The sequence below is a fragment of the Heloderma suspectum genome, chromosome 1, assembly GCF_057233095.1.
Source record: "Heloderma suspectum isolate Gila_16-S chromosome 1, 16-S_ref, whole genome shotgun sequence".
Taxonomy (NCBI): domain Eukaryota; kingdom Metazoa; phylum Chordata; class Lepidosauria; order Squamata; family Helodermatidae; genus Heloderma; species Heloderma suspectum.
This window is the reverse complement of record NC_139458.1, coordinates 73094522-73118964: the sequence shown is the minus strand read 5'-3', so window position 1 is coordinate 73118964 and position 24443 is coordinate 73094522. Positions and strand designations below refer to the sequence as shown.

Sequence of the window (24443 nt, the reverse complement as noted above, 5' to 3'; positions counted from 1 at the left end):
AACGCTGTTCCCTTAAAATATATTGCTTTAAATGGCAAGCTGGAACACCTACCCTTGAGTAATCAGACTTATAAGTGAGCACTCCAGGTTGCAGCTTGAATGGCACTTTTTCTCTTTTGTTATTTCTTGTCTTTTCTTGGTTTTGTTTTGTTTTGCAGTGCATATGCAAATATGCAAAGAGCAGTATATGAACAAATTAGAGCAATTGTGTTCTGATGCTTTTAACACAACTCCACTGGTGGTGCTAAAAGTGCTTTCATGGCATCTGCCCACCCTTACCCTGGTTGTTGGTGCTCACTTTTTCTGCTGTTTTAAAAATGAATTCAGAACCAAGAGTGTTCCATGGCACAAGATGTGATCTCTGACCAGTTGCTTATACTTCAGACACACAGGCAGGACAAGAATGGTGGATAGGAACTAGGGATGTCAGAGAAATCCGCCACGGACCCCACTGAGGCCAGAATCAATAGAATCCGGCCTCTGGAGTCTGTGGCGGAAAGGATCCCTTACCTCCACCTCCCTGCAGAATCCTCCCTGACCGGATCCTCCCCGCCAGCAGCTCTGGAGCACCAGCAATACAGCCGCCATTGCCATGCCAAATCGCTGGCTGAGGCTGACTCCGGATGCAAATGGCGTCCAGTATGCCATTTGCGTCTGTGGTTTTTCACACAATAGGCTAGCCTATCACGTGAAAAACCACAGACGCAAATGGCGTAGCAGACACCATTTGCGACAGTAAAGCCCTTAGTTTAAGCCAAATGCAGCCATTTACGGCTGCATTTAGCTTAATCTAAGACCTTTACAGCCGCAAATGGCGTAGTGGACGCCATTTGCGTCCAGAGTCAGCCTCAGCCAGCGATACAGCACGGCAGTAGCGGCCGTATCGCTAGCGCTCTGGAGCCGGCTGGCGGCTCTGCGGAATCGCTGGGGAGCGGAGCTGGCCGGCGAGGATTCTGGCGGGAGGGACGGATCGCCTTCCCCCAAGGGCGGATTCCCGAGCAGAGAAGCAGGTAGGGAATCCGCCCATCCCTAACAGGAACATAGGAAGCTGCCTTATACTGAATCAGATCATTGGTCTGTCTAGCCCAGTATTGTCAACACTGACTGACAGCCACTATCCAGGGTTTCAGGCAGGAGCTTTTCCAGCCCTACCTGGAGATGCCGGGGATTGAACCTCGGACCTTCTGCATGCCAAGCAGGTGCTCTGCCACTGAGCTACAGCTTACATACCAAGGCTTGAGAAGGGACATGATAAAACAATAGCGAAGTTTCACTCCCAGGAATAATAGGTCAAAACTGGTGTTGAAAAGGAGTGACAGAACTGTGGTCTGATACTTGTCAGAAGTCTGCCCAGAGTCCTTGAGGAGGCGGTGAGATGTCTTACCTCTTCAGGAGGTTCATGTGCTAAGGAAAAGGATGGGGCTTATTTTCCTCCTTTAGATCAGCTGTTGGGAAGGAAGAAAGATGAGGTTCTGTGTTTGCCAGCAAGCTTCATTTCAACAGATGGGAACCACTGCTAGGTTTGTGCTATCTCCTCATTTGTAGGGGCTGGAGGAGATGATACGTGACTTTCAAGTGGCCCGAGTCTTCCTATATATTATGTTCATTATTTTGATTCATTTTATTATGGAAATGTATCCCTATCCTTAAAAAAAAATCCCAAGCTGGGTTACAATTTTTTGTTGTTCAGTCGTGTCCGACTCTTCGTGACCCTGTGGACCATAGCACGCCAGGCCTTCCTGTCCTCCGCTCTCTCCCGGAGTGTGCTCAAGTCCATATTCATTGCATCGGTGATGCTATCTAGCCATCTCATCCTCTGCCGTCCCCTTCTCCTTTTGCCTTCGATCTTTGCCAACATCAGGGTCTTTTCCAGTGAGTTGGGTTACAATACTACTCAACAATAACACTGCAGACTAAAAGAAGCTGGATCCAGAATCTAAAAAAAGCAGGGCAGGGACTTAAAGAGAGAAAACAATGTAGACTGAAAGTGCTTGGGAAAAGAAAAAGTGCTTTTTCTGGTGCCAAAATGACATCATCTGAAGTGCCTGGTGGTCTTCCCTTGGGAGAGCATTCCATAATCTCTGCAGCAGTGCTTGAATGTTGGCCTGTGTACTTGTTATCTGCTCTTAAATGTGTTCTTGCGTTGTATTAACTATTTCCAGATGTGATTGCAGTTCCTTTAGAGATCACACGCTTTGCTGAACTTAAGTTGTTCTCATAAAGGCCTCACTCTTGATTGATTTTTTTTTTTTGAAAGCTACCAATTTAATCAGCACTTGATGGACAGCCTGTGCCTGCAAATACTTGAGCTGGATGGGCTTTCCTTGGTGGAACTTGAACCCAGTGATGGTGATGCAATGGACGAGCAGGTAGTTCGCGTTGTACAAAAACCAATTCTAAAAACATGTTGTGGAATCTGTTTATATTTGCCATTATAAAATTGCACAAGTTGAGTGAACAGGCTTGAGGTAGTGACTATATTTGAATTATCATCTCCTTGGGACATTGGACTAGTAGCTTTGTAAGTATTCCATTGTGAGTCCTCCCAGCAAATCATAATGCTGCCTCGCTACATTTGTGTAGTTTTACCGTCCTTGGGCTCTCTGGATAGGATACTTACAGTTCTTGGCTTTAAACAAAGAATCCATAATTCTTTGGCAAGAAAAACCCAGTTCCTAGACTTAAATAAATTGTGCAAAGCTTGTTTGCCTACATTTTGCATTTCACTCAGGTTGTATAATGTGGAGTGCTCTTTCAGAACTCTGTCTTGTTTGTGTTGTGTTAGTTGGGACAAATGGGTACCTTAAGAGAACTGGGAATCTTTCTGAGTGTAGCAGTCCCACACTTGATCACTGAATGGCCTCAGAAATATTCTCTCCTCTTTTAGCAGAAATGGGCCAGATGCTTCTCAAGTTTGTTGCATAGGTGTGATGTCTAAAAATATACTCTTGCTGGGAAAAGGGAAGTTGAAATTATCAGGAATTGCTAGATACTTCTTTCCTGTCCATATAGATCTTTTAGATGCTGTCCAGCTGGGTGAAATGCCGAACTTGTACAGGCTGTGTAATTTTTCAGTGTGACTGAGCTAAATATTCTCCAGTAACCTTTTTGTTGCAAAGGGGGAGCTTTTGAGGGCCTAAAATGTGACTCCGTTTCCAATGCATACCAGCTTGCTAGAGTTCACCTCCCTGATTGGCTGTTGCTTTAATGCTTCCCCCACCTTCCCCGTTGGTGTCTGTCCCTGGGAGTCCAACACATATGGAGGGCAGCAAGTTGGTGAAACCTGCGCAGTACAAATGTTGTTGACAACAACATCATTGTCTGCTGTGTCGCTGTAAGGTGCTTGGCTGTCTCTTCCATTCCAGGATGAAAAGAAGCGTTTTGCTGCAGTCCTTATGAGCCTCCGACTCCTGGGAAAATTTTTTGGATTCCTTGTCTTCCTGCCCTATCGCACATCAGAGCCAGCAACCGGAGACCTGCTGGAGTCAGCAGTGATGTTAAGGAACCAAGTGCGTGTGTGTATGTTTGTCTGCTATTGGAGAGATTCTTCTTTGCATTCTCAAGGTGCAGCCATTTCATAAGATGAATCTCTGGACTGCTTCTGAAGAAGTAGGCACTTGCCTGTTAAAAATGCCCCAGTTGACTGGTCTCTAATGTTTCTACAATACTTCTTGTGCCACTATAAAAACTGAGGGCAGTTCTAAAGTTCAGCTACTCAGATGGTACATTTGTCTTGCTTAACTACTACATTGGTGAAGAAGAAAAGGAAAATGTTCCATTTATTGTCAAAAGCGTGCAGAAGCGTTGCAGAAAGTCTCCTTTTACATGTGTAACCCTTTGATATGGGGATGCTTTCGAACTAGTAACCCTTAACATCTAAGAGTACCACACTACATCAGTGACTAATTCAGTAGTTAGTCTCCATTCATAGTCATATTACATTCCGATTTGGTGCGCAGGAGACATCCATCATGGGTTAACTCCTCCCACTGCCCAGGACAGGCAAGAAACATGTGGCCAAGCTTTTTGCTTTGGTCCTGGCTTCTGTGGCTCCTTGCAGCCAATTCGTTCCTTGCCTTTGCCCGGGACAGAGCTTGTTCTTACCTCTCCTCAACAATCTCCTTTTCCAGGCCTCGTTTTTTCTGTCAAACCTTGTTCTACCTCTTCCTTAATAAACTTTTCTCTTTTTCTAGTTTAGTCTTTTCTCTCTTTTAAAAACAAACAGACAAGGAAAGGGTTTGCTGACCTTTTTCTGGTTCTTCTGCCTTTTCACCATAAGATGGCATCACCTATCAAGAAGGGCTCCAAACCTGGTAAGAAAAAAGAAAAGGTGTCTTCAGTAAGGCATATCAGAGTTGTTGGAATCCAGCTGCCGATCGCAGGGCACCACCTCCGCTCGACCTTGAGGAGCTGACAGTCACTCCTGGCTCCGATAGTGAGGAGTTTACAAGAGGGCCAGTAGCATCCAGGCATAGCCTATGCATGCGCCCCACTGTTGCCATAGCAACCACAGCTCTGCAAACACAAGCAGATCAGAGCGGAGCCCTTGTGGAACTGGATGATGTGGGATCTCGCGCCCTCTCTGTAGTTGCTGCCTCGGAAGAGGCCCACCCAGACATCAGTCCAGAGGAGTTTGTGAGGGCACATAAGCACTCCTTGGGACCCTGAGAGTGGGAAGAAGCTGAGACACGCCCATTGTTTTCCCACCAAAAATCAGTTTAATTTTCCCAGGATGGTGCAGCCTGCATTTTGCAAACACAATCTTTTCCAAGGGATAATACAAAGGCACAGCAGCCCCCGGCGCCCCCCCCTCCCCCACAGGAGATTCAGCTGAACAACAGCCCCCCCTTCTCCAGGATCAGGCTTTGTTTAAAACAATTCAACAGGCCATTAGAAGGGACTTGGCTCAGTGCTCTGATCAACTAAGGGGATGTAAAACATGCAGGGAAAGGATTCCTTCTTCCAGTTCTTCTTCTCCTTCCCCACAGCCAAAGAAAAAACAAAAGAGGGCACTACAGGCCAAGCACTCCAAGATGCTTGATAAAACTAAATTGCCCGCATCTTCTGCTGAATCGGCCCCTGATTCTCCTGACCCTCACTTCACGGTCAAAGGGAATCTCGCCTGAGAATCTTCTGACTAAGATGCTCTTGTTTTGTTAGATGAATGGTCAGGTCCTGGGACAGTGGATGAATCTTTCAGAGTAAGATTATTTAACAATGACAATTTTCTTCCTATTCTGTCCAAAGCTATGGCTTCACTGAACATTAATGCGTCTCAGGAAACAACTAAGCAGCCTTCCAGAAGTGAAGCATTATTCCCAGGCCCTAAGGGTGGCTTAGTTTAACTTTGAAGTTAAACTTTGACCCCATAAGGGGCCGCGGTGGCTTAGTGGTTAAGACGCTGAACTGCAGACCGGAAGGTCGGCAGGACAGCAGTTCGAGACCCGAGTGCTGCGTGACGGAGTGAGCTCCCATCTTCAGTCCCAGCTTCTGCCAACCTAGCAGATCGAAAGCAAGAAAATGCAAGTAGATAAATAGGTACCGCTTCAGCGGGAAAGGTAACAGCGTTCCGTGCACCTCGGTGTTCAGTCATGCCGGCCACATGACAACGGAAGCGTCTTCGGACAGCGCTGGCTCTTCGGCTTAGAAACGGGGATGAGCATCACACCCTAGAGTCGGACACGACTGGTTGGGGACACCTTTATCTTTTTAAGCCAGCTAATCATGAGATAGCTTTTCCTTCCTCCTTTGAAAAATTGGTCAAAGCTGAATGGAAGGCCCCCTGCCAAGCCAAAATGAGCTCTAGCACAGCTCAAAAATTTTACTCCTTACCATAGCCAATTATGGAAGAACTCAAGGTTCCTTTAGTTGATGCTCCAGTGGCAGCTTTACTTTCAGGAGCCATAAATCCTAAGGATGGAGACTGCCCGCTCAAGGATCCTAGTGAAAATCATATTGAAGCAGTGCAGAAAAGAGCTCATGAAGCTACAGTTTTCACTCTCCGTGCTTCCTGTACAGCTTCTTCTTTTTCTTGAGCCACTCTCCTGTGGATTGAAGATATTATCAACAATAAAGAGCTGGATAGTTTTTCCTTGCGTAGGAGTCTTTCTCAATTATACAAGACGTACACATTCATTTCAGATGCCACACAGGATTCCATGATTTTTGCAGCATGTTCCATTGCTTCAACCACAGTAGCAAGACATTCACTGTGGCTGAAATACTGGAATGTGGATCATAGAATAGTAGGGTTGGAAGGGACCTACAAAGCCATCGAGTCCAACCCCCTGCTCAAAGCAGAAATACAAGTCAGAGCATCCTTGACAGATGGCTGTCCAGCCTCGTCTTGAACGCCTCCAGTGTGGGAGAGCCCACCGCCTCCCCAGGGAATTGGTTCCATTGTCGTATTGCTCTAACAGTCAGGAAGGTTTTCCTGATGTTCAGCCGGAATCTGGCTTCCTGTCACTTGACCCCATTATTCCATGTCCTGCACTCTGGGATGATCAAGAGATCCTGGCCTTCCTCTCTGTGACAACCTTTCAAGTACTTGAAGAGCGCGATCATATCTCCCCTCAGTCTTCTCTTCTCAAGGCTAAACATGCCTAGTTCTTTCAGTCTCTCTTCATAGGGCTTTGTTTCCAGTCCCCCGATCATCTTTGTTGCCCCCCTCTGAACCCTCTCCAGTTTGTCTGCATCCTTAAAGTGTGGTGCCCAGAACTGGACACAGTACTGCAGATGAGGCCTAACCAGTGCTGAGTAGAGGGGAACTAGTACTTCCTGGGTTTTGGAAGCGATGCTTCTATGAATGCAGCCCAAAAGAGCATTGGCCTTTTTTGCAGCCACATCACATTGTTGGCTCATATTCAGCTTGCGATCGACAACAATTCCAAGATCCTTCTCGCTTGTCATGTTGTTGAGCCACGTATCCCCCATCTTGTCACTGTGCATTTGGTTTCTTTTTCCTAGGTGCAGAACTTGGCATTTATCCCTATTAAATGTCATTCTGTTGTTTTCTGCCCAGTGCTCCAGTCTATCCAGATCACTTTGAATTTTGTTTCTGTCTTCCAAAGTATTAGCTATCCCGCCCAATTTTGTGTCATCTGCAAATTTGATCAGCATTCCCTGCACCTCCTCCTCCAAGTCATTCATAAAAATGTTGAAGAGCACTGGGCCCAGGACGGAGCCCTGTGGTACCCCACTAGTTACCTCTCCCCAGTTTGAGAAGGTCCCATTGATAAGCACTCTTTGAGTCCGATTCTGTAGCCAACTGTGGATCCACCGGATCATTGTTTCATCTAGCCCACTTTGAGCAAGTTTGCTCATCAGGGTATCATGGGGCACTTTGTCAAAAGCTTTGCTGAAGTCGAGTTATATGATGTCTACAGCTTTCCAATGGTCCACAAGGGAGATTACTTGATCAAAAAATGAGATCAGATTTGTCTGGCAGGATTTGTTCTTGACAAATCCATGTTGGCTTCGAGTAATCACGGCATTGTTTTCAAGGTGCTTCCAGACAGATTGCTTTATCATCTGCTCCAGAATTTTCCCAGGGATTGATGTCAGACTGACTGACTGGTCTGTAGTTCCCAGGTTCCTCCTTTTTACCCTTTTTGAAGATAGGGACAACATTAGCCCTCCTCCAGTCATCTGGCACTTCCCCCATCCTCCATGATTTCTCAAAGAGAATAGCCAGCGGTTCTGAGAGTTCTTCTGCCAGCTCCTATATTACTCTAGGATGCAGTTCATCTGGTCCTGGAGATTTGAACTCATTCAAAGTAATTAGGTGTTCCTTGACCATATGCCTATCGATCTCAAGCTGCAATCCTGCCCCTTCACCCTCTACTTTGCCTTTGCCAGGGGGCTCATAGACCCTCTTTTGGGAGAAAGACTGAGCCAAAGTAGGAATTGAGCACCTCTGCCTTTTCTTTGTCATCTGTTATCGTTTTGCCATCCTTATTTAATAGCTGAACCACCATTTCTTTCCTCTGCCTTTTACTATGCACGTAGCTGAAGAAAGCCTTTTTGTTGTTTTTAGCATCCCTCACTAACCTCAGCTCGTTCTCAGCTTTAGCCTTCCTGACACCATCCCTGCAATTCTGTGCTACCTTCTTGTACTTCTTTTGTTACTTGGCCTTCTTTCCACTTCCTATATGTGTCCTTTTTTGTTTTCAGGTCATCCCTAAGCTTTTTTGTGAAGCCACATTGGCTTCTTCTGTTGTCTTCCACCTTTTCTTCTTGTTGGAATTGTTTGTAATTGTGCCTTGAGAATTTCCTTTTTTAAAAGCTCCCACCCATCTTGGACTCCTTTTCTCATTAGCGTCGAGATGCTTATTTCAAAGGAAACCTATTACAGGAACATGCCTCTTTGGAGAGGAAGCCCTCAAAAACATTTTGATGGAAACCAAAGATAAGAGGGCTATGTCCTCTTTGTTTAAGAGGGATGAGAGGAGGTTCTCTAGCTGAGCTCCCTCCTCCTCTTCTTTTCGTTCCTTCAAATCTCCATTCAATTCATCCTTTCAACCACACAATTATAAGTTGACAAAGCCCACATAGTCGAGAACCAGGTTCCAACCTAGATCTCAGATCTCCAACCTTGGAAGGTCAGGCCTGCCCTAGTCCTCCAAAGCTCATCGCCAATAATTCTGACTCCCTTCCTGCATGTGTTGAAGGGAGGCTAGGGCACTTCTTTCACATGTGGGAACAGACAGTGCCAGACACCTGGACTTTCAACTTTATTCAACATGGGTATTTCCTGGAGTTTCACTGAACTCCCAGAAACAGGTTGCTTCCCTCCTCCCTTTCCAGGTCCATGCACAAACAACATCTCATGGCAGCAGAAATTGCCCACCTCCAAGAGATAGGGGAATAGAACCTGTCCCACCTCCTGAGCACTTCCGGGGGCATACTCCCTTCGCTTCCTGGTCCCAAGAAGGGAGGGTCTTCCTGGTGTGCCATACTGGATCTGAAATAGCTCAACAGGTTTGTGGCGTACCGCAAATTCAGGATGGAGACCCTCCAGACTATCAAGGAGGCTCTACATCAGGGGGGTTACCTTTCATCCATAGACTTTGTTGTTCAGTCGTTCAGTCGTGTCCGACTCTTCGTGACCCCATGGACCATAGCACGCCAGGCCTTCCTGTCCTGCGCTCTCTCCCGGAGCGTGCTCAAGTTCATATTCATTGCATCGGTGATGCTGTCTAGCCATCTCATCCTCTGCCGTCCCCTTCTCCTTTTGCCTTCAGTCTTTCCCAGCATCAGGGTCTTTTCCAGAGAGTTTTCTCTTCGCATTAGGTGGCCAAAATATTGGAGCTTCAGCTTCAGTATCTGTTCTTCCAGTGAGCACTCAGGGTTGATTTCCTTTAGGATTGACTGTTTTGACCTCCTTGCAGTCCAGGGGACTCGTAAGAGTCTTCTCCAGCACCACAGTTCAAAAGCATCAATTCTTCAGCGCTCAGCCTTCCTTATAGTCCAGCTCTCACAGCCATAAGTTACTACTGGGAAAACCATAGCTTTGATTAGACGGACCTTTGTCGGCAAGGTGATGTCTCTGCTTCTTACTATGCTGTCTAGGTGTGCCATAGCTTTCCTCTCAAGGAGCAAGCGTCTTTTAATTTCATGGCTACAGTCACTGTCTGCGGTGATCTTGGAGCCCAAGAAAGTAAAATCTGTCACTGCTTCCATCTCTTCCCCTTCTATATGCCAGGAAGTGATGGGGCCAGATGCCATGATCTTAGTTTTTTAATGTTGAGTTTCAAGCCAGCTTTTGCACTCTCCTCTTTCACCCTCGACAAGAGGCTCTTGAGATCCTCAGTACAGGGCAATGCCTTTCGGCCTGGCATCAGTGCCAAGAGTCTTTTCCAAGCTAATGTTAGCAGTGGTAGCCCACCTCAGACTCAAGGCCATGCACATTTATCCCTATCTAGACAACCTCCTTCTAAGGTCTCCATCACTGTCAAAGGCCAGTGCAGATCTACAGATCACTCTGTCTTGTTTCCAAGACCCTGGGTTCTTGATAAACCTGCAAAACAGCCACCTCTATCTCTCCCGATCACTCGTCCACCTGGGCTGCGGTTTTAGACACCTCCAAAGGAATAATCTCCCGGGCCCCAGACAGGTTATCAAGATTCACCAGGTAACAAAATCCCTCCTGCTGGCTAGCTCAGCAGATGTTATGTTTCTTGCTCAAGCTCTGGGTCTCATGATATCCTTTTTAGGGATCGTCCCATGGGCCAGGTTACATTCCAAACCCTTACAGTGGCTGCTTCTCCCCTTTCAGTCCAAAATAATTCACAGACACCACATCAAAGTCAATTCTGCAACAATCAGTCAGAACTTCTCTGGTGGAGAACACCACACAACATAGGAAAGGGCGCAGCCATCCAGGAACCCTGTTGCATCATTGTGACCACAGATGCCAGCCTGGAGGGTTGGGGAGCTCACCGCCAGGGCCATCCCATTTAGGGGATCTGGCCTCCCGAGGTGAAACACGACAGTATCAACTGGCTGGAGTTACGAGCAATCCACCTTGCCATCAAAAACCTTGTCCAACTCACGGATCCTGTCCATTTCCCAGTTAGAGCAGACAGTACCACAGCCTTAGCCCATATAAATCAACAGGGAGGAACAACATCCAAATATCTTCACAAGGAGAGCTCTTCCTTCCTCCACTGGGCAGAACGCAATATCCTGTCCATCACTGCACAGCACATCCAGGGGACCCTCAACACAGAAGCCAATTTTTTCAGTCGACAACAACTCAACCCAGACAAGTGGACTCTCAATCCAACACTTTTTCAGAGTCTTTGCCATCACTTCAGCCCACCCCTGGTGGACCTGTTTGCCTCCCCACTCAACAGTCAACCCCACTCAACAGTCACACTCCTGTTAGATCCATCCTTCATTCCCAAAATTAACACTCTCTTTCACAGAACGCAAGAAATTGTTCTTCCCTCCTTCTGCCCTAATCCTTCTCACCCCTCTGAGCAGGTCTGGCACAAACTGGATGTTAGAAGGGCCATCAAAATCTACCTTAAGAGGGCTGAGGAACTCCGATGTTCCAATTCCTCATTTGTTTCCTTTCATCCAACAGCCTCAGGGTAGAAAGCTTCCTGTGCTACCCTCCCCAGGTGGCTCAAGGCATATATTTTTGTGGCCTATGAGGTTAAAAAAACTCCCTAAACCAACACATGTTACAGCATACTCCACCAGGGCCACGGCCATCTCAGTAGCTTTTTCTACTAATGCCCCCTTAGCAGAGATATGTAGGGCAGCCACGTGATCCTCACACCATACGTTCGTAAGGCGTTACAGGATGGACAAATACGCTTCTGCCGAAGCAGCCTTCGGACATAGAGTATTACAGCAGGTAACAACCCTCAACCATAGGGTTAGCCTGCTTTGGGGCCGGCCCTATGGGAATAGTAGCTTTTGTACATCCTATGATGGATGTCTCTTTCGCACCAAATGGGAATGGAAAGTTGGGTACTTACCATGAAATTCCATTCTGATTCGGTGCACAGGAAACATCCATACTGCACTTTCTGGCAGGCTGTCCACCCTGTTGATACTAGCATTTATTACAATTTTTCTCATGGAGTGTGCAAATACCCAGAAAACGTTTTTTCTCCTTTTCCATTCTACCTTCTGTTTCTTGAATTACTCCATTAATACCTCCTTAATAGCCACTCTGTTCAAATGCTTGACTAGAAAAGAACTGGCTGGGAGGAGCCACAGAGGCCAGGACCAAAGCAAAAAGCTTGGTCACATATTCCTTGCCTGTCCTGGGCAGTGGGAAGAGTTAACCCATGATGGATGTCTCCTGCGCACCAAATTGGAATGGAATTTCACAGTAAGTACCCACCTTTCCATTTACCGTATTCATGACTGAGTATGGATTTCAACTTGCCTTACCTGCTTCTAAGCCCAAAGCTAAACTACACTGACCTGGTCTGCACGATCACCTGCAGGAGCCAGGTTGCCGATTTCCTCCCCCACCACGGCTTTTTATGTCATCTAATCCTGGCGAGGATGGCTTGTTGAGACATCCCTACTACAGGCCTTGAGTTCTGGGGTGGTTTGTTATCCACCCCAGCAAGCCACCCTTGCCAGGTTTGGATGATACAAGAAGTGAGGGCGCTTAGGGAAATGAGTTGGCACATGACTGGCATGCGCGAGGTGGTTAGCAAGCCACCTTGGCTTATTAACCACCCTTGTGTCATGTGACTGTGTCACCACTGCTCTGTTGATAACTGACTATGCGTTGTGCTTGTTTAATGTACAGGGAAAACTGGGTCCAGAAAGCATGAGGTATTATCAGATGAGTGACTTAAAACTGCTGTACTTGAATGCATTTCCATTGTAGCAATTTCCACACTAATTTCATGTTAGTCTGTTGCAGCAAAAACAACAAAGTGTCTTGTGACACCTTAAAGATGAACACATCTATTGTGGTACAAGCTTTCGTGGACTAATGCCAAAATTTATTACTGCTTTTAAAGATGTTGCTGTGATACCTTGACTTCATGCAGACTGTTAATTTTTCTCCTCGTTTCGGAGCCAGGAACTGAAGGGATTCCCAATGGACGTTGGCTAAAAGCACTATTTTTTTCTTAGCCAAATGTGGCACGTTTGTTGGCAAGGTGTATGTGACTCTGCCATACCCCCAGCTCCAAAAGGGTGGTGGGCCCTTCACACAGGTCAGCCAAGCAAGGAGTTTCCTTTTGGTGGTAAAGGAGAATCCAGTGGAGGGAAGTGGAAACAAGAAGTTCATAATCAAAATGGTAGCATTCTAGTGGTTGTCCATCATAGTAAATAATTTGCTGAAGAAGAATAGGTAGTAAAAGATAACTGTGCTTGTTGATCTTTTATGGTGATGCAAGTGTAGAGATGTTATTAGATGTAAAATCTAAAAAGTAGGGACATTAAAATAATAACAAAATTAAGATAGAAAAGTTTGCTTCTGGTGTGTATTTAACATTTTCCCAATACGTATTTCTCTTAAGACCCATCCTGTGCTGGATATTTTGAAGCTGCTGACGCAATCAATTCAGAAACGATGCACAGTCCTGACTGTACCTTGGGTTGTAGAGTTCCTTTCCCTTATGGATTATATTGCCCCATTTCTTGACTATTATGGGAAGGTATTTGCTCTCCTTTTGCAATTGTACAGGTAAGAGGCTGCAAAGGGATTCTTGGATCTTGTTTGAGATTGGCAGCAAGGAGCTAAATTCTTAAGGTGCAGAATGTTGGCCTCCTAGTAAAGCTTTTCTTATTAACTTCTGTGTTTACAAAATGGCTAGAAGCTTTATTTTACCATATACTATGAGAGCTTATAGCACTGTTAGAAGTATAATTCTCACAATATAGGAAACCCCTCTGATGGCTTGCAATATATCTTATTCTTCCAGCTGTAAATGTTGCATCCTTCTGTAACATCTAAATAGTCACAGACCTTCCCTTAATGCATGATTCCAGAAACAAATGAAGAGGTTGACAGCAAATGTTTTTCTAGCTATGCATATCAAATGCTGATGGCTTTGTAGAGTGAGCCATACCATATTAAGATGCAGGGGAAATGAGATCAGTTTTTAAAAACAAGATTCAAAGGGTGAGATATGTAGAGGTAAAACTAATAGAGCCCTATTAAGTTTAATGTTCTCCCTTTATCCTTTCCTTACAGATGTATGCTACTTTCTGAAGATAAAGAGATGTGTTTCCTAAATAAGCTACTGATCCTTGCCGTTTTGGGCTGGCTTTTTCAAGTATGGGCTAGCGCTTTCAACACACGTTTAGGAAATGACATTCCTTTTATAGCAGTTGTGAGGGGTTTTTTTCCAAGTAAAACATAATATTCATATATAACTCTTCAGGGTTTGTGTTTCAGGTGCCCACTGTCCCAGAGAACTTATTCTTTGCTGGCAAAGTGAGATCAGAAGAACTGACAGTGGACTCTGGAACAACAGTTCAACCTCTGGTAAACTTGTGTAGATAAGCACATGAGGGTGTGTGTGTGTGTGTGAGAGAGAGAGAGCAGCTGTTTTATTAGTTGTCTGAGGCGTGTCTGGCCTAAGAGTGGCTTGCTGTTGGAGAACAGTCTGTGGGTATTGGTACAATATTCAGTGCCTCTGAAAGGAGTCAAACTGTGGTTTGCTCTTTCCCCCTTTCCTAGGATTCTGTGCCTTTGGTGGACCAGCAGTTGCTTTATACCTGTTGTCCATACCTTGGTGAGTCTTTTGTCAGAGTACGTCCTGTGTGAAAAATATGCTACTTAAAACATTTGACATCCCTCCTTTATTTGGCATTGGAGGGAAACTCTTGGGAAAAGGCTGAACTGCCTGACCAGAAATTGAGGCATCGCTACCTGTAGCTGTCGTGGAGCACGTGTGCATGTTCTGCACGTATGAAATGGAGGAAGTAAGTACTGTTTGGTGATTCCTGTAACTCTGACTGGCATCCTGAGCCATTTATGATTCTGATGATAGTTAAAATGCCTTGAAAGATAGGAATGGGTAAAGTTGACTGTGTCGTCTGTTAAGGCATGTTACTGTGTTATAACTGCAAGACATGAAGATGCCCTTGTAAGTTGCTCTGTCAAAAGTAAGTTGTTGGCCAGTATGTGTAGTAAACAGATAGAGTTGGATGCACACACACTGGACTTCTAGCTAATGGCATTCATAGCAAGGTCCTAACAGCAAGATGAGCCTCTCCCCTAAGAGAGGCAATGGGCATCCCTTAGTCCAGCCTTCCCCATTCTGGTGCCCTCCAGACATTTGGACATCCAGCTTTCATCAGCCAGCAGGGACAATGGTCAGGAATGCTGGGTGTTGTAGTCCAAAACATCTGGAGAGAACCAGGATGGGGAAGGCTGCTTCAGTCTTTCTTGACTCCATTCACCTGTGGGTCTTCATGGCCCCTGTACCTTTCCTAAGTGCTCTGATTAAGGAGGACTTTGCAGAGCCCTCAGGTACATCTGTAAAAATCACTGCTTTCTCTTTATTTCTGAAGAAGTGAAGGCTGAGTGATGGGTATTTCAGGAAGGAAAGAAGGTCATGATGTCCCTGTCTGTTCTCCTCCATCTCGATGCCATCAGTCATGGCATATTTGGACCACCATTCTAGGTCCAGGGCACCCACATTACCATGGTTCCACTCCTTCCTGAGGGTAGGGTCCAGGAGGTGATGCTGGGAAATGATTGATGCTCCCCATGGCATTGTCCTGTGGGATTCCTCAGGGTTCAGTGAATAAACTGAAAGTCAAGCCAGATAAGACAGAATTGATGACAGCGGACCAGCTAGCTTGGGGGAATGGTTCTTTGGGATAGGGTTGCAGTCTCCTATTGAGTTCAGGTTCATAGCTTGCGAGTTTGCCTGGACATGACATTGCATTGCCAGATGGTGGTGTGGCCCAGAGTGCCTTCTGCTAGTTTTGGCTGATATGCTGGCTACTCCTGCTATTGGAAAATAGAGACCTGGCCACTACCATTCGTGCTGTGGTAATGTCTAGGTTGAGTTACTGCAATCTTTTCAATGTGGGGCTGCCTTTTGAAAACAATTCATTAACTCCAGGTAGTGCAAAAGGCTGCTGCTCACCTAGTTTCAGTCGGTATATTTGTATATCACCCAGTTTGAAACATTTGTCAATTTGTTTCCTCAACTCAGTTCAAAGTTTTCATTTAGAGCTTCCAGTCCCTAAATGGCCTGGGTCCTGATTATGTCAGGGAATGCTTCCTCCCAGATAAGCTTTTCAGCAGTTAAGATCTGCAAGTGAAGCCCTGCATTGAATTCAGTATCATGTGGAGGCCACATTGGACTCCATGATTAGCAGGGCCTTTTCAGTTGTGGCTCCTGTGTTTTGTCTCTTCCTGATGTCTTTTCAAAGGCAAGGAGCCTTTGAGAATGGGTAATTGTGCTGATGTTTTTTTTAATTGATGATTTGTATTGGTTTTAATTACGAACTTGAAACTTTTTATCTTTATCTTTGGATTTTTTTTTAATGAAAAGTGGTATACCAACCCTTCCTTCCTTCCTTCCTTCCTTCCTTGCTTTCTTTATACCGCCCAATAGCCAAAATTCTCTTGGTGGTTTATAAAAGACTAAAACCTTCAAAATACAGTCTAAAACACAATTTTAAAACTATTTACAAAACAATTCAAAACACTCAACAATTAACATCTGAGGACCAGTTAAAAAACCTTATCATTTGCTTTCAAAGGCCTTGGGAATAGAGGAAAGTGTTAACCTGGCATCAAAAGGGTACAATGTTGGTGCCAGGTGGAGCTCGGTGGGCAGAGCACTCCGCAATCGGGGGGCCACCACCGAGAAGGCCCTCTCGTTGTTACCCTCCGAACCTCCCTCAGAGGAGGCACCTGAAGGAGGGTTTTAGATGGTGATCATAGTGTATGGGTAGGCTCATACCAGGAGAGGCACTCCATCAGGTATTTTGGTCTTGAGCAGCCCCATGTAGAGCACATTGCCGTAATCTGACTTGGAGGTTGCCAGAACATAAACTACTGAGGCCAGGTTGTCCCTGTCCAACTCTACAAGGGTAGTCTTCCACATTTGCTGGCACTCCTAAGCAAGAGGCCTGTTGGGATTGTTGCCTTTTCTTCTGGCCTCCCTGGAACTTCTATGTGTAAAATGTGCTTCATCTGATATGCTTCTCAGCAGTTTTCTATCTCCTACTCTGTTTGTGTATGCTAGCTTGTAACAAAATATCCTTTTACTCTAGGTGAGTTGAGGAAACTGCTGTCATCTTTTGTGTTGGGAAGTGGAGGAAAGAATGGTGGCTACGTAAGAAAAATAACTCCAACTGCTGCAGAGGCCTTGGCCCCAAAGCCTTCAATCGCTCAGCAGAAACTTCAGGTAAAAAGATCCTGTGCAAGAACCAGAAGCTATTTTTGTTGTTGTTGTTGTTCAGTCGTTAAGTCATGTCCGACTCTTCGTGACCCCATGGACCATAGCACGCCAGGCCTTCCTGTCCTGCACTCTCTCCCGGAGCGTGCTCAAGTCCATATTCATTGCATCAGTGATGCTATCTAGCCATCTCATCCTCTGCTGTCCCCTTCTCCTTTTGCTTTCAGTCTTTCCCAGCATCAGGGTCTTTTCCAGAGAGTTTTCTCTTCGCATTAGGTGGCCAAAATATTTGAGCTTCAGCTTCAGTATCTGTCCTTCCAATGAGCACTCAGGGTTGATTTCCTTTAGGATGGACTGATTTGACCTCCTTGCAGTCCAGGGGACTCGTAAGAGTCTTCTCCAGCACCACAGTTCGAAAGCATCAATTCTTCGGCGCTCAGCCTTCCTTATAGTCCAGCTCTCACAGCCATATGTTACTACTGGGAAAACCATAGCTTTGATTAGACGGACCTTTGTCGGCAAGGTGATGTCTCTGCTTCTTACTATGCTGTCTAGGTTTGCCATAGCTTTCCTCTCAAGGAGCAAGCGTCTTTCAGTTTCATATCTACAGTCACCGTCTGCGGTAATCTTGGAGCCCAAGAAAGTAAAATCTGTCACTGCTTCCATTTCTTCCCCTTCCATATGCCAGGAAGTGATGGGGCCAGATGCCATGATCTTCGTTTTTTTTTAATTTTCCAGGGGAAGTCTGCATCACCAACTCCCTTCCACAACTTCAGTGGAAGAAAGTTGAACTTCCAGTGCAAATTACCCTGTGAAAATTACCTTAATCAATCAATCAATTAATTAATTAAAATTATTAATTGCCCATCTGGCCGGTCACCCAGCCACTCTGGGCGATGTACAACAATAAAAACAGTTTATACAATAAAATTCAACATTAAAAACATCACATTTCTAAAATTACCCTAGCCCACCCCAAATGCCTGCCTGAACAACCATGTTTTTAATGCATGGCGGAAGCTCATTAAAGAGGGGGATGGCGGAATTCCCTAGGGAGGGAGCTCCACAGAGTGTGGGCCACCACAGAGAATACCCTCTCCCTCATCCTCACCAGCCTAGCTGTCTTGGCTGATGGGACAGAGAGAAGGCCATCCGAGGCTGATCTTGTTGAGCAGCCTATCTGGTGTTGCTGGAGGCGCTCCTTGAGATAGGCTGGGCCAGAACCGTATAGAGTTTTAAAGGTCAAAACCAACACCTTAGATTTGGCCCAGAAAACAACTGGTAGCCAGTGCAACTCCTTCAGAGCTGGAGTGATGCGATCTCGCCAGTGGCTGCCTTTAATCAGGCGAGCCACCGCATTCTGTACCAGCTGCAGCTTCCAAACCGTCTTCAAGGGTAACCCCACATAGAGCGCATTACAGTAGTCTAAATGAGAGGAGACCAGGGCATGTACTACCGATGGGAGCAGATGGTCAGGAAAGTAGGGGCGCAGCCGCCGTATCAGATGGAGTTGGTACAGCGCTGTCCGGCTCACAGCTGACACCTGAGCCTCCTTGGGCAGCTGGGAGTCTAAGATGACCCCTAAGCTGTGGACCTGGTCTTTCAGGGGTAACCATACCCCATTCAACACCAGGTCACCATCCTCCAACCTCCTCTTGTCTCCCACCAAAAGTACCTCAGTCTTGTCAGGGTTCAGCTTCAGCTTATTCCTCCCCATCCAGCCCCTCACCGTCTCCAGACATTTGGACAGGGATTCTGCGGCCACCTTGGTGAAGATTTGAACGAGAGGTAGAGCTGCGTGTCATCTGCATACTGATGACACCGCACCCCAAACCTCCTGATGATAGCCCCCAGCGGCTTCACATAGATGTTAAGTAGCAAGAGGGAGAGGATGGAACCCTGTGGCACCCCACAAGTGAGTGGGCACAGATCCGAAACCTCCTCTTCCAGTGCTACCATCTGGTATCTGCTGGAGAGGAAGGACCGGAACCACCGCAATACGGTGTCTCCAATACTCAACCCCTCCAGGTGGTCCAGGAGGATACCGTGGTCAGCGGTATCAAAAGCCGCTGAGAGGTCAAGGAGAACAAGGAAGGATTATTCGCCCCTATCCAGAGCCCTCCCCAATTTGCATAGGAAAGTTTTCCAAATCAAAATTTTCCAGGAAACCCAGATTACTAGCAGCAGACCCATTTCTCAACTTGGACCGTTGTACATTTGTGTGTGCGCGTGTGTGTGCACGCAGCTGTCCTAGAAGCAGCCATATATCCTTTGTCATTAATTCTGGGCTGAGTTGCCCAAGAGGTGATTAATCTCTAAGGAAATGAAGAAGTGGAAAGGAGAGTAAGGAAACAAAGTTAAGAGAACCTGCATTTGTTGCCAAGCCTAAGAAATATGATAGAAACACCATGTAGAATATGGTCTTGAAATTTGAAATCACAGCTGTTTTGTAGGCAAGCCAGTGGTTTAAAAATCCAAAGTACCATTTTTTATTTCTCTTTCTCTCCCTGTCTTTTTAAAAGGAGTTTAGGGTTGGGAAAGATGGGATTTTTGAAGATACTTGTTTGATATTTTTACAACTTCAGAGTTAATTTAAAAATGTAAAGTGCTCAGGTATACTTTTGAAATGATTTGTCTCTGGGGACAGTGGATCATGTAGAATATTCTGGCTCCTTTAAGAATTCTTGTTCCTCTTTTTATTAGGGAGAGCTGGAGCAAGCCTTCTTCCACAATCAGTCCCCATCTCTGCGGAGAACAGTAGAATTTGTGGCAGAGAGAATAGGATCGAATTGTGTCAAGCATATCAAGTAAGGGAAGGGCATTCCTGTTGGGCTTCATGAATTGTCTGGAGAGGAGAAACTCTAGGGCTCCTCTTGATGGAAAATCAGACCAGTGCCTCATTGTGTCACTGCTATAAGACCACAGCTTTTTATTGATGGATGAGATGTCTGCGGATTTACTAATATGTCTCATATCTGGTCTTGTACATTCTTTTGGAAAAGCTATCAATAAATGTGCAAATTGAAATGGTGAATTATGTAACATGAGTGCTGGCTCAGTAGAACTTTGAGATCATGAGTTTATTTCATGTGGTTTGACCATGTACGTCAGCATCTCAGCCTTCTTCAGGAACCTCCGCCCTCTTAGATGCAGCAGTTGGCTGCATCTACTTGGTGTTGGCACCCTCACTGTGGAACGCTCTCAAGTGGTGCTTACCTGGAAGTTATTTTGGCACCAGGCAACCTTATTTCCCCAGACTTTTTAATCCTCTTTATATTGCTCTCATGCTGCTTGGTGTTTGTTTTTATTACCACTGATTGCTTTTATACTGCTCTTCTGTAGTGTTTAATGTATTTGGGTTTTTTGTTTTATTTTAACTATAACCTCTTCTAAGCCACCCTGGGAACTTGTTGGAGGACAATTGTATAAATCTCTTAAATGTCCTCAGAAAAATAATTGTATTGCTTCCTTAGGCCTGGTTCACATGTAACATTACAGGGTCAACAATTCTTGATTTGCTGGAGTGAGAATGAGTGACAAGCTCAAGTCTTCTTTCCTCTTAAGCCACAGTTTCCCATGATATCCAGACCGTGAAACCATGCGCTTAAGCACTCTCTACAAACCACAATTGCAAAGCCGATGCAAACTGTGAAATAGATATCAGGTGTAGTTAAATTCTCAGAATATGTTTTGGTTTTCATTCCTTCAACATTTGCTTTGCAGGGCAACCCTGGTAGCAGAGCTGGTGAAAAGAGCTGAGGTCATATTACAGGATAACGTGAAGACAGAAGATGTTCATCACGACAGACTGCTGGAAGAGGTTTGCTCTCAGCTGTATGAAGAAGGGACACAGGCTCTTATTCAAGGCAAAGAGTAAGGAGGAGGAGCTGGTTGATCTAAATCTTTCTCCGCTTTCCTGGTTTTCATGCTGCTCGCCTGGGCTATAACCTGAGATGCTTCAGTACATGGCTGCTTCAGTTTTAACCTTTTTGTTGTTGTTCAGTCGTGTCCGACTCTTCGTGACCCCATGGACCATAGCACGCCAGGCCTTCCTGTCCTCCGCTCTCTCCTGGAGGGTGCTCAAGTCCATATTCATTGCATCGGTGATGCTATCTAGCCATCTCATCCTCTGCCGTCCCCTTCTCCTTTTGCCTTCAATCTTCCCCAGCATCAGGGTCTTTTCCAGTGAGTTTTCTCTTCGCAGTTTTAACCTTACCATTAGCCAGTTTCACTACTTAGCCAATTCTTCTGTGACTTGATCTTGGTTTCCCCGTTGGCTTTTTGGTGTGAGTAGCCTCATATAGAGGGCACTGCATGGGAAAACAGTCCTGCGCACAGCTTCTTGCAACACCATGGGCCAGTTTGAGTTTATCTTTTGAGATGGATCCCAGGGTTACCAATTCCCAGTTCTTTGCCCAATAATAACATTTTAGCTGGTGCTTTTAAAAATGCCTTCAATGTATATTTATAGATTTTGCAGGAAGAAGGGCCCTGAGGCTGTGAAAATCCTACTGCCAGAAGAGACATCCGCAGCAGTATGTATATTTTGGGACACTTGTCCTTGTTTTTGTTCTTGTTTTATTGTTTATTTACAATAGAAAATTGTGCCTTTTCTGATAATGGTGACTTGAAAATTCCCAGAAGCCAGAAACCTACTCCGAGCCTTATGGTTGTCTGCAGTGATCAAACCTTTTTCCTAAAATGATCAAGCAGCTGAAATAAAATCTCAACATCTTTCTTCAGTCAGTCATGTAATAGCTCCCATCTCTTGGTACCAAGTAATTCTAACCTGCATTTTTGCAGCTAGAAAAAATCGGTCCAATTGTCATATTGGATAATGCAAGGACTGTTCCTTTTATTTTCTATATACTCCTACAAATATTTTAGTAGTAGTTGCAGGAGTCAAAACTAGGCTTTACTTACCACTACTCTTCTAGGACAATCCTCAGCTGTCAACAGCAGGAGTTTGAAAGCCCAAAACAGTTCTTTAATTTTCTTTCAGGAATAATTTTCTCTCTGATGATTCTTATGTTTGCTACAGTTGTTACTGATTTGTAGGAACTGCTCTGTCTAGTTGTTTTGTTAGTTGCCTTGAACATGCCAATGGAAATAACTATAAATCTTTCCTGCTCTTCCGCTCAAGGTTTTGAGCTGTGCAGCAAATATTGCAGTGGGACTAGCTACTGAAAAGGCCTGTGCTTGGCTCTCTACCAATATTACAGGTATGCAGATCTGCTCGTGGTATGAAAGACTTGCATAGGTTTGAATTGAATTTCCTGGATTTAGTGTTTAGTGTAAGCCATAAGTAGGATGGAGAGAGAAGTTTGAAGTGACCATGTCATCGTTAACACAAAATGCTTATAAGACACTGTACCTTTTATTTATAAAAATATTTATATGCGGTCTTTCGGCCCTCAAAAGGGCCGCTAAGACGGATTACAAGTCTAAAACATACATTTTAATACAATACAAACTGGGAGCAATTAAAAAACTTTTATTTTTTTTAATTAAAGGGACAAGTGATTAAAAAACTTTAATCACTTAAAAACATCTTCAGAAGAGAAGGATTAATGCCATATAAAAATATTTACAGCTTTGTGGAATGAAAATGCCTTGGCTGCCTGCCTAAAAAAGGAATGTCAGGGCCAGTTGAACTTCCCTCAGAGGAGAGTCACAGTGAGGGAGATGCTGCTGGAAAAGCCTAGTCTCATGTCACCGCCAAGCATGCCTCCTTGGTGGCGGAGCACAGAGGAGGGTTTCTGAGCATGGCTACGACTGACAGTTTCATGTGTGAGTGGGTGGTCCTTCAACTGTCCTGGCCCCACCCTTTTTAGGATCTTATAGATGATAAGCAGCACCTTGGTGGAAATGACGAGGAAACCAGTGCAGATGGAATAGGATCACTGCAATACGATTCAAATAGGAGGTGCCAGAAAGCATTCTGGCATTTTTACTAATGGCAGTTTCTAGACACTCTTCAAGGGCAACCCTCTGTAGAGTGTGTTCCAGTAATCTAAGGCCCACCTTAGCCACATCCCAGTTAGATTAGTGGAGCCTATCTGCTTTCTCCAGGAAGGGATGCAACTGGTGTGCCAGCCAAGGCTGGGCAAAGGCACTCCTAGCTACAGCAGGCACAATGCCGGTCCAGAAGCACCTGTGAACCTGGCCTTTCAGAGGGAGTACAGCCCCATCGAACAGGCCAGATTCCCATTCCTGAATCGGCTTGTCTGACCATCAGTACTTCTCATCTGGATTAAGTGTCAGCTTGTCAGCCCACATCCAGTCCATCGCTGCAGGCAGACACACCAATTCAGGACTTACAAAGCCCCCTTGGCATTAGTTGAAAAAGATGGATGTCAGCAATATGCAACCCTAAACCCACACAGGACTTCGAGTGGTTTTATGTAGATATTGAATAGCATGGGGGAAAGAATAGAACCCCAAGGAACCCTATAAGCCAAGGGACTGTTAGAAAAAGTTCTTGCTTCTGGTCAAATGAGAGGCCAGGCAGGCGACAGTGGAACCAACAAAGTTTTATTGGTCGTTTTGCAAAACGGGTACAGAGCAGTCTGGACCCAGAACATGGCGCGCCCAATCTTTTTATACCCACCCCTAACAGCTCAATACTTCTCCATCAGTTCTTGTCTCTGCGCATGCTCTCAGTTTAAACTGACCCATTGTTCTTTGTCTTTTCGCCTGCTCTCAGTACAAACTGACCCATTGTTCTTTGTTTCTTTGCCTGCTCTGTTTAAGCTGACTCATCTGTCACGTGTCATGCCTACGTGACCGAGTCACTAGCTACACTAGCTACTTATGACCTCCCCTTTTTATCTAACAGGACCAGGCTATAATCCTCTAGCACTACCTTCTAGGAATGCCCAGAAGTATAGGATCAAAGGCGCTGCAACACAATCCCTCAGCCTTACATCAACCAGATGTCCTAGAAGGATACCATTGATGGTCCAGTAGAACCAACAGGGACGTGCTCCCTCTATATAACTCCCAGGGCAGGTTGTCCACCAAAACTGGGCCTGATTCATATTGGAAAGCATCTAGATAATCAGTTTCCTCCAAGAAAGCTTAGAGTCGAGTAGCTGCCGTATTGTACCTACACCAGTATGTAAACCCCAAATAGACCCAAAGTGATATATCTGAGTCCACTTTCCTGCAGTCCATTACATTTTCTTTTAAAAAGGCAATGGCATGACCATGTGGACTTTCTCCAGCAAAGTCAGTGATCACTCATACATAGCTGTGCAGTGGCCTTACGTTGGGAGTCACACTGGGCCCTCTAACCTCTGTAGACTGTGGCTAAAGGCTCCCAGCCAGCAACCTTGGATATTTATTTATTTATTTACAACATTTCTATACTGCTGCACATCTAAACAGATTCCAAAGCAGTGAACAATAAGAGATAAAATGATACAAAGGTAAAAAGAGCGAAACACCCTATTAAAAGTATTCTTTTTAAAAACAGTGCAAATAAAAAACGTGGCTGGTCAGTCAAAGAAGGCTGCCTGGAATAGAGCTGTTTTCAGGAGGTGCTAGAAACAACACAATGTTTGTGCCTGCCTGCCTGACCTTCAGAGGCAA

At 45.3% G+C, this 24443-nt stretch overlaps 1 protein-coding gene across 2 annotated transcripts in view; it reads left to right on the top strand.

The window, feature by feature from the left end:
• Positions 1-24443, top strand: part of CDAN1 (codanin 1) — a 58246-nt gene that overhangs the window by 21400 nt on the left and 12403 nt on the right. Inside the window, exons 12-22 of one of the 2 annotated variants that reach the window (XM_084846691.1) lie at positions 2258-2369; positions 3366-3509; positions 13002-13168; positions 13679-13760; positions 13883-13972; positions 14168-14222; positions 16726-16859; positions 19554-19657; positions 20574-20723; positions 21322-21385; positions 21994-22072. In XM_084846691.1, the coding sequence (XP_084702817.1) occupies positions 2258-2369; positions 3366-3509; positions 13002-13168; positions 13679-13760; positions 13883-13972; positions 14168-14222; positions 16726-16859; positions 19554-19657; positions 20574-20723; positions 21322-21385; positions 21994-22072 (1181 nt within the window). The remainder of the gene's footprint in view (positions 1-2257; positions 2370-3365; positions 3510-13001; positions 13169-13678; positions 13761-13882; positions 13973-14167; positions 14223-16725; positions 16860-19553; positions 19658-20573; positions 20724-21321; positions 21386-21993; positions 22073-24443) is intronic. The other variant, XM_084846701.1, reaches the window with a different exon arrangement.